The sequence below is a fragment of the Trametes versicolor genome (genome assembly GCF_000271585.1).
Source record: "Trametes versicolor FP-101664 SS1 unplaced genomic scaffold TRAVEscaffold_12, whole genome shotgun sequence".
In the NCBI taxonomy this organism is placed as follows: Eukaryota; Fungi; Basidiomycota; class Agaricomycetes; order Polyporales; family Polyporaceae; genus Trametes; species Trametes versicolor.
The window spans coordinates 1,428,269-1,438,052 of record NW_007360332.1 but is presented as its reverse complement, the minus strand read 5'-3'; the positions used below and the strand labels follow the sequence as shown (position 1 = coordinate 1,438,052).

Here is a 9,784-nt window from a genome sequence, read left to right as displayed (position 1 = left end):
ATTTTGTAGCTCTATGCACGGAGACATACGAGCCATACAGAAACGAGACACGGTACATGTTTTCGCAAGTCATACTCCACACCACACGCGCGTGAGTCAAACATCGTGAGGCGCCTCTCACCACCCATGCCTGGTCATACGGTATGTGCACCACGCCACAACGCACGAACGGTGCGCATTTTCGCTGATGTGGGTCGCATAGGAGAGTCGAGACCACATCCCATTTGTGTGATGTCGCGCGAACGGGAGACGTAGCCACAGAACATCGCACGAACGGTCGCGCGTACCCCGCTACAACATGTATGTTTCCCGCTACCATCACAAACGAGTCGACCGCTCACCCTCCACATCTAAGGGTGGTCGCGCACACCGGTACGTGCCATCTTCACACCTGCGAGATGCTCACTAACTGAGTCCCACAGACAGCCTCGGCTGCCGGCATGTCAACTACGTCGCAATCCCGTGTCCGACGCGGGGAGTAGCTGGGCAGAAGAACCTGAGGGCAAAGTCAGCGCGGGGTCACCGAGCTCGGGCGCAGGCGGTTCCGCAGGGCGCCTGATGGGAGCCAACACGGTACCACTGCCGCTGTGCAGCGGCAGAGGCGAGAGCGAGGTCCGCGTGCGCTCGCGCGGATCGCGGATCTTGCGATGCGTCGACGGTACGTGCGCCGAGACGGCGGCACATGGTACGGGCATGGACTTGGGAGGGCGCGGCAACTTTTGTCGCAGTCCTTGCGGCGGGTGGCTTACGGTGCGCGCTCAAAATCACGCATATAGTCAATTGCAGGGCGAAGCGGGCGGGAGAGGCAACACATCGTGCAGGGAGAGTATTTGTGGTACGTACCTTCTGGCCCACTCACCTTGCGTTGCAGAACGGGCCGGAGACCGTGGGCAGGCCGCATGCGGGGGGCTGCGCGGAGAGGGAGTAGAGGAGGGCGAGGGCAGGGCGCGGGGCATGGAGCGAGGTCGGCGGCTGGGATCGTGAAAGACGGTGCGCACCTTTCGATTTTCGTCTCGACTTGCCAGGACGGGCGAGACGGACCGGGAGGCGTGCGCGGGCCGGGACGGACGAAGGGGAAGGGGGCGCAGAAGAGAAGAGAGCCGGCCGCGAAAGTCGAGAGACGCACCGTCGATATCTGGTCATGTCAATATTGGCGCCTACGCTGGCAGCTCGTGAACGGCCGCGGCCACGGTCCCATCCCCAGGTACGCACATACCTTGTCAGCGTGTCTGAGCGCGGCTGATCACCTCCAGGAGTTGCAGGCAGTCGCAGCACGTCGTACGGACCCACAGTCTTCTTTCGCGTCGGTCGAAGAGGCAGAGTCCGCGCGAACGCATCCGAGCCACCAGCAGAGGGGAGACGACGCAGCGAGTGGACGGGGCGTCGCGTGCAACAGAGGTGCAGGCGAGGCGCGAGGATCGTATGTCATAGACGTAGCAGTAGCACATTGTGGTCGAAAGCACAGAGCGCGTTGCCGCGCCCCGTACGCTGTGCGCTCTTTAGACGCCCGATCGCGCGACCGCGTTTCCCAAGTCCCGCGTGCGAGTCTCTCCTTGCGCGGCCCCCACCGCACTGTGCATATAGCCCTACTCCCCTCCCTTACCAAACCGTTCGCTCCGGTACATTTGACGCTGCACAAATATATTCCAGCGCTTACACAGTACGTGTCTACCGAACGCCCGCCGCGGCCGCATCACCGGGCGCGCTTGAACCTCCTAACGAGCAGCGGCATCTGGCTGCCCTACGACCCCCCATCCCCAACCAGCAACATCCCGCTCCTTACTTCGAGGTCGAGAACGCCCCGGCCTCTTTTTCTTTCTCCTTCCAGGGCGTAGGTGTTGCGATCAACGGCTCGCGCATCTGGGGCAGCTATGCGTACGACGTCGTAAGTCCTGCTCTACGACCTCTGGCGGGCGGAGTGCCGACCCGCGGTTTTTGCAGACCCTCGACGACCAAGCGGCAGTCACCTACAACGCGAGCACGATGTGGTTCATCGGAGACGCGCTCCTGTACTATCAGGACGGGCTGGATCCCACCAAGACCCACACCATCAACGTTCTGCCTACCGTCGGCGCTGGCCTCAAGTTCTGGCTGAACACAGTCACTGTCTTTACCGATAATCCTTCAGAAGTTGGCGGACTTATCAGGTATGCCGCATGCACGAGTCTTGCCAATGAGAGCTGCGTGTCTTAAGTGTTTCCTCTAGTGCGCCCTCCTCGAGCACTCAGCCATTAGGGGGCACAACATCCGACGCCCCTTCCTCCGCGGGACACTCAAAGACGAATACTGGCGCCATCGCGGGTGGCGTCATTGGCGGCCTCGCCTTCGTCGCGCTCGTCGCCGGGCTCCTCTGGTACTTCGCCCGCCGCAGGCGGCAGAACCCGAAAGTGTTCGACCGCGAACAGCCATCCCCGTTCCTCGCCACACCCTCCACCGCCGCCCCCATGGCGGAGGCGAGCCCGTTTGTCCCGACGCAGCGCAGCCCATATACGCCGCCCCGGGGCGACACGAAGCTGCCCATACTGGCGATCGGCTCGGACGGCTATGTACCGTCCCAAACACGCGCCCTGCCCGCGCTCCCCTCTGGTTCCGCGTCATCGTCCGCGCCGTCTGAGTCCGGGCGCACGGTCTCCGATCACTCTCTTGCGCATGGCTCCGCCGCGCAGGCGGCTGCGGTGACCTCGCCGACGACGACGCACGTCTCGTCCCCGGCGGAGTCGAATCCCGATCCCAACGTCGCGGTGGACAGAATCATACACCTCCTCGCGGAGCGCATGGCCACACGTCCGCCGCGGCAGTCGGTGTATGGCACAGACGTGCCCCCTCCGGAGTATGGCGCTTGAGCAGTGACATGAGTATGTACCGGGAGTATCATTATCTTGCTGTTTTTTGTATTGTCAGGGCCGTGCAATGTTATACCATGGTGTTCCTTGGAGGAAGAGTATAGATCGTGCAAGTGGTGGTGGACACGGGCGCTTCCACCACCAACAGCTTGCACGGGTTGGATCCCCAACGCACAGTATCCACTGCTAGTTCGCTTTCCAATCGCGGAATACGAAAGCGCCCTCTTCCCCATCTTCCGTGAATAACTACTGCAACTGACACACGGGGGGCTAAGTTGCAAATAGGTCCACTGTCGTGACAGCTGAACATCCTTGCGCCAATGCCACAGTGCCACCACTTAACGACATCCTGGAGCTCTGTCGCGCCGCAGGCCTCAGAAGCAACCTGGTTCTATACCCGCGGGACACCCCCAGGTTTTTCCTAAAAATCGGCTGCGAGAAAGAAGAAGCCCGTACCTCGCGGACCGGAACTTCCTGTACGACGCTGCGACCGGCGCGCCGTGACGCGTCGAGAATGAGAGTGGCCTGAGGGCTTTGATCTATTGACATGGAGCTACGTTATAGCGGTACCCGTCGGCGTCCTGCCGGGATCTTTCACGTTGCATGCGCTCTGGTTGCATGAAGACAAATGTGTGCGCCAGACAGGCGCAGAGCTCGGCCTATGGTGTTCACTACCTCATGATTCCATAGCCACACCACCGCGTCGGCTATCCGAAAACGTCGGTGCGCTGGATGTATGCGCCGCGTCGCCCACAAGGCGTTCAAGGTCCACGATGCGGCCTGACGCGCAGTGCCTGGGGCTGGTTCGGGAAGGTAGTCGCTCCGGGATATCGCACGTCATGCCTCCAAGGCCCAGCGCTCGTCAATTGCGCGCGAATGAATCTCGAGGGCGTGGCCTGGAGGCTAGAGGAGACGATTGGGACATTGCCGAGCACCGATGGCGCCACATGTATGCGGTGCGTACACGTCGCAGTGAGTAGCTGCGCCGGAATCAAGTGCTGGTGGTAGCGTACTGCAATGCGAAGCTGTGAATAATTCATTCGCAAAATGGCGCACGGAGACGACTTACCCGGGTGGCGTTCCATCCTGACATCCGGCGCCTGCACCGTGCTTGCTATTTTGTTAGCGCGAGATGTGTGCAATTGTAAGTCAACACTGGCGCGCTGAATCGCTGTGAACGACCTGCTCAGTGCTCACGGTGACTGACATAGTGGGCGGCGCCTGCGCGCGGCGGGTGGGGTGGGGAGAATAGTTTTGGGCAGGGGGTTGGCGTGAAACTCACAGGCGGGTATGCTGGAGAGTGCGCAGGGCTCGGGACGCCTTCGTCTGCATTGTTGTTCTCAGCTGAGTGATACACCTGTTACGGGGCCGTGTGGTGCAGAGTCTGCATGACTGTGTGCCCGGAAGGGCACGTGTGTGTTTGCTCGGGCGGTCATAACATACGGCAACGCAATGCCTGAGGCCCGGATGATTTTGAGGATCAGCACAGATGTGATACAGGTGCCCATTATACCAGTGCACGTACCATGAAATCCGTATGAAAATGCTCGTCGACCGCCACGTCAAACATGTGAGCGCCGCGGGGTTGAGTCACAGCCTATTGATTCGAGATCACCGGGTCGGTAGAGCTGCGTAACTCAGTAAGTACCACCGATCTTCTTGGTATTCGGGATCTTAGAGATACGTACGACCTCGTATGTCCGCCCATACCGGGATACTATACGCCGATTTGCGAGTCCGGATGTGCCGACGAAAAGGATGGAGGGCGTTGGTCCGGAAGCAGGACTCCGACTTTCACGGGGTACGGGTATATGTGGCTGTGCAGCGCGCATTGCCGGCGCCGTGTGAGTGAACGCGTACTCGTCCCTCTCATAGGCTCTCTCCTTCTGTCCGGCCCCCCCGCGGGAGCGACGCGACTCGCGACTCGGACTCGGGCTTGGCTGGCTCGATCGATGACGACACGCGTCGTGCGCTTTCCCTCGCCCGTCGCTCGCGTTCTCGCTGGCCCCTGCTCGAAACCGTCTGCCGCGCTGTCTCGTCGTGCGCAGGCCTAGAGGCCTAGCGAGCGACTGAATTCGTTCGAACGGTGCTAGTCCTAGTGAGCGACTGAACGGTGCTAGTCCTAGCGAGCGACTGAACGGTGCTAGTCCTAGCGCACACGCACACGCACGACTCCCCACCGCGACTCCTCCCTCGCCTGTCGCTGCAGCCAGTCGTCTGGCAGTCAAGGCGCTCGTGGACGACGCGCATACACCCGCCCTCACCGGTGCCTTCTGGTGTGCCATGGCCTCGCGCGCAGCGTGCGTCATCGCTTCTATGCATGCACGTTCGTACTCGTTCAACGCTCCCTCCGGCGATCATCCAATCTCGGCTGCAGGCGCATACAAGCGAGCTCGACACTCACAACGTCGCTTTCCAGTATGCTACCCAGCCAAATCGTACCGTCGCCGCTTACATTACGCTCCAACGCTTACTGGGGCGACGCACAGTCGCATACAGACGTCCGCAACGTGCAGATGGCTCACGAGGGCTGTCAGCGACCGTACTGGGCCCCAGGTGAGTCTCCGCATCATTCGAACGAAACGATGTGGTATTGACACACAGTACGCTAGCTCTACACCACATAACAGTGAACACGAGTCAGAACCCGCGACCACCACTGTACCTTGACCAGCATACCCACGCTATCGACCATGCCCTCCTCCCGCGTGAACCCCATCAGCTCCGTGCCCGCAGCACCCTCGCCCTGTATACATAAAGGTAAGCAAACGTCTATGCACGTCGAGGCGGACGCGGTACTCACCGAGTCAGCCCAACGGGTGCACCAGCAGGGCTAGCCCGTCTACGACGCACAGCGAAGACGAGACGGTGCCAGAAAATGAGCAGAACCACCCCGGAAGCGACATCTACGACGCACGACCACAGGGCAAGTCCTTCCAGAGCGAGAGAGCAGGGCGAACGGGAGGAGGGGAGATGGCTGCCCCCTCGCCCTGTCCGCACCGCTCTTATACGCCCCCGCTTCCGGGCAGGTCACCCCCGCCGCTCGCCCACCCACCCTCGCACGCACGGACGCGGCGCATCGCGGACACCCCAAACCCGGCTGCGGTGCGCGGACGCGCGGATTTGCCGACGCCGTGCGGGTCTCCCAGGCTACCGCGCTAAGCACGCCCCTGGACGCCGGCCGCCAGATCGGTGAGTGTCGCGTTTCGGTCGTGTGCAACCCGTGCGTATTACGCGCGTTGCGGCGTGGTCGCACAGTCTGGTGCGCCAGCAGTGAGTCAGCGAGGCGGACAGCGCGCCCCGGGCTGGAGACGGCGTACCTGTCGAGTGCGGGACACGCCCGCCCGCGCCCGATACGACGATGGGGACCGTCGTCGTTCGCGGCACCGTACGTGCGTGCATCCCGACGCACGCACGCACGCTCGCTCGCCGTGCACGTCGTGAGGCGCATCCTGGGGAACGCTGTGCGAGCACGTCGCCCCTTGACAGCGTCACGGTCCACTGAAGGAGACGGACAGCTGCGGCGTGAAGTGGCTCGTCTGCGCCGCCCCAGACGTTCTGCGCGTTTGCGCCGTGTCCCATCGTGTACCGTAATAGACCGCCGTGCCGACGTCCCGCGCCGGCAGGATACATCCTTCGTGATCTCACTCGACGCCCCAGGTCTGTGCGACGACGAGTACCGTGCACCTTGCATCCCTAGCGATCCATGCACCATGCACCATGCACCGGGGCGGTGTGCGCCCTGCTGCACGCCCGCAGAGAGCTCAAAAGAGGTGTGCGCGCCCCGCCGCATTGCATTCCGCCATCGCTATGTTGGACGGGGCGGGCACGCGATCATGGCGATGGCGAGGGCAGCCAGCGGTCTTGCGAGTGCCCACTCAAGCTCGCGCTGTGCGTCTCGCTGATAGCAGCTCGCAGGTCTGCAGTGTACATACGGTGCTCTCGTGTACAATATAGCGCGATGGGACGTCCAAAGGACGACAGGCACAAGCAAGAGCTTGCACGCCGACACTGCGGCGTGTAGACCACCCAGGTTCGTCCCGCACACCATGCAAGTCGCCTGGGGTACATACACTTCGAGTCCTTACGCTGATGCGTGTGCACACACCACAAGGCTCCGCACACACATAGTACGGCGGTACGTCGTCATTCTTGCCTTCCCACCCCGTTCAAGCACACACACAGGCGTCGAAATCCAGCTCTTTCGCAGCGGAACGTCTGCAAACACGCTCCAGCTCCCAAGATGGCGCGAGACGCGTGCCGAACCACTACATCCCGCAGCGGCGCGCCCTGCGTCTGCGTCGGTGCTCTCCGCCGTCCGGATCTCTGCGCACGCGAGCCACACTGACTGTGTCGCGTTTCCAGACGTCCCACGCGCAATAACGCACACCATCCCCGCCACGACACCCGCCCCCGCGTCCCAGCCCCCGTGTACGACATCCTCAGGGCCACCCATCCGCGTCGCGCGGACGCCAGCAACGCACGACCCCGCCGGCTGCTCGGCCAGGCCCACATCCATGCCACGCATCTCGCGCCACACCGGCGGCCTCGCGGGCCTCCCAATTGCGACACCGCGCTCCCATGCACCCGGGCGCATGCGCGTGCGGCGTCGCGTCGCGATCCGGCGAGGTCGAAATCGCGTTGTTTCGGCCGATTTCATGGGCGAAACCCGTCGGGAGGCGGAATATCGCGCGTCCCGCGGCGCTCGCGGCTCCTGGCGCCGCGTAACTTGGCAGGGACAATCTATGGAATCACCCGTACCACGCCCCGTCGTTTCTGAACGCGTGGGGAGGGTTTGAAAATTGGACGAACGGCGGGAGGCCGGAAATCATCGCGCGGTGGACCTGTGGATCCGAGGCAGAAGCGGTGCGCGGCGGCGATGGCGGCCTACATGCACTGGGTACGACGCAGACATACTCAGGCGTGCTACGAGCTTCACGAGAGCGGTATGGTGCGTACCGTGTAGCCGTTGTTTTCCTTCTTTTCATCGGAGGCTCATGTCCGATACACAGACCCGTGTCCTATGCGCACGGTACTCGCTGTGGCGAGGCATGCACGGCTTCTGCCACGGGCTCATGCAGTCTGCGACGAGATCGTGCAGTCTCCTGCGCGCACGGGGAGCCCTGGACCGTGGCAGCAGTCTGGATCGACCTCGCCTTCGGGGACGAGTGGTGCCGCCCTTCGGTCCGCCATACGAGACTCTGACGAAGCCGCATCGCGATGAGCATTCCCGCAAATGGCAGGCAAGCTCAGCAGTATACGCAACTCCGTGTCGCCGCCCTGCGATGCGCTCCCGGGGCCGGCACAGATACGAGGCACCGTCTTCGCCCTTTGGGATCTCGGATCTGACATGTGGGTTCGTCTAGAGCGCACCGGCACGCGGGGCTTCGCAGTCATCCACGATGCGTCGCTGGGGTACATGTGTGGGCAGCCTGTTCCGCGTCTGGTACGCGTCGGAACGCTCGCTTCTTGCTCGTCGACAGGTCCCAACACGGGCCCTCGCCACCGCTTTCGGGAGGCAAGTTGTTGCGGCTGTCGCAATTCGGTGCGGTGTGTGAGCAGGGCTACAGAAATATCCCTCCTCTGACGAATCCCAAGCGGAATTCCCGCACCATGACACCCCTGAACGGCTAGATACAAAGTACCTGTAGTACATATCGCCGTCGTCGTCCGTTACAATATATTCATGTAAAACACAACGGCACTCGGAGGCCTTTTGGAATCGAATCACGGCGTTCCGAGGACACCCAAGCGCGAGGCGAGCGTCGTTGCGCAGCTCCGCACGACATGCGACTTCCGTGTGAGAGTGTACTGACGATTTACCACTCAACACCGGCGCAGAAAAATCGACGCGAACTCCTCTCGCATACGACTCCAAGGCGGGGGCGAGTGGCCACAATGTGTATTGGGAACGTACACGTATTGAGTACACTAGATTCGACGCTCGACGACTCGCAGTACACCCGGCCGCTCGGCACCATGTCCCAATACATCGCGGGTGTGAGGGTGGATACACCGAGGGGGGCAAGACGGGAGGGACCGCATCGCAGGAGCGTACCTCGTCGAGACTCGGACCACACCCGGGCCGAAACAGAAGCCTTCACAACGACTTTGGGTTTGAAAGTGCTGTAGTGTCAGCAGAAGCAAACGGGGGCATCCCACGCATGGCCGGAAAGACCACGGCGAGCTCGCTTTGCTGTGCCGACAAACATCGCTCAGGAGATGATTTCGAACGGGGTCGGCTCGCCTGCGGGTCGTCCGAGGGACGTGCGCATGTTTCCTGTCTCTGGGGCACCGTATGTGCGCTCGTTTCGCCTGGCTAGCGATATTGGGGCCAAGGGCTTACGACGCGGAGACGGGCTGATGGACAGGGTAATCAGGGCCTGGACGCATCAAAAGACAAGGGATACCAGCGTACCGGGAGGGAGTACCGACCCGCGATTGCCTTCCCGCTTGCCGGAGCAGAAGACTGTTTTGCCGTGGCTCCGTGCGAATAGGCAGTGCGTTTGTGGCACGGTGACCTGCCGCAGGGTTGCTACTGTGTGTCGAGTGTTAGAATTGCGCTGCATGATGCGCGGCATCTCGCCGTTCCGCGGGGCTAACATGCACGCCGTCAATATCCTGAACAGCCCCGCGGTATGCAGGCGGAGGCCTTCTACGATCAAGTAGGGTGCCCACCTCATTGGTAGCGCACCGCTTTGCACCCAGAAGCCGTCTCTCGATGTTCCTGCTTGCATATCTGGGCAATGGCCGTACATGCGAGCGATCTCGTAAGCTCGGCATTCTTCCGTCGCGGCCATTCAGACGCGATTGTCCGTACACGGACCAAGTACCTGCGTGGCGTAGCCGAAGACAACGTCGCTTCACAAGTAGACATGAGCAGGGATGGCTGGCGGCGGGAACCGTTGCGTGCATCGCTAGAAGGCATGTCGTAAGTGTAC

The 9,784-nt window shown here is 62.0% G+C and overlaps 1 protein-coding gene across 1 annotated transcript; it reads left to right on the top strand.

The window, feature by feature from the left end:
* Positions 1-298: 298 nt before the first annotated feature.
* TRAVEDRAFT_52718 (uncharacterized protein) lies at positions 299-2,843 on the top strand (the record flags this gene model as incomplete). Its single annotated transcript, XM_008045333.1, has 5 exons — positions 299-372; positions 423-658; positions 1,662-1,885; positions 1,942-2,147; positions 2,207-2,843. 5 exons carry the CDS (start codon positions 299-301, stop codon positions 2,841-2,843), a joined length of 1,377 nt encoding a protein of 458 aa, XP_008043524.1.
* Positions 2,844-9,784: the final 6,941 nt, after the last annotated feature.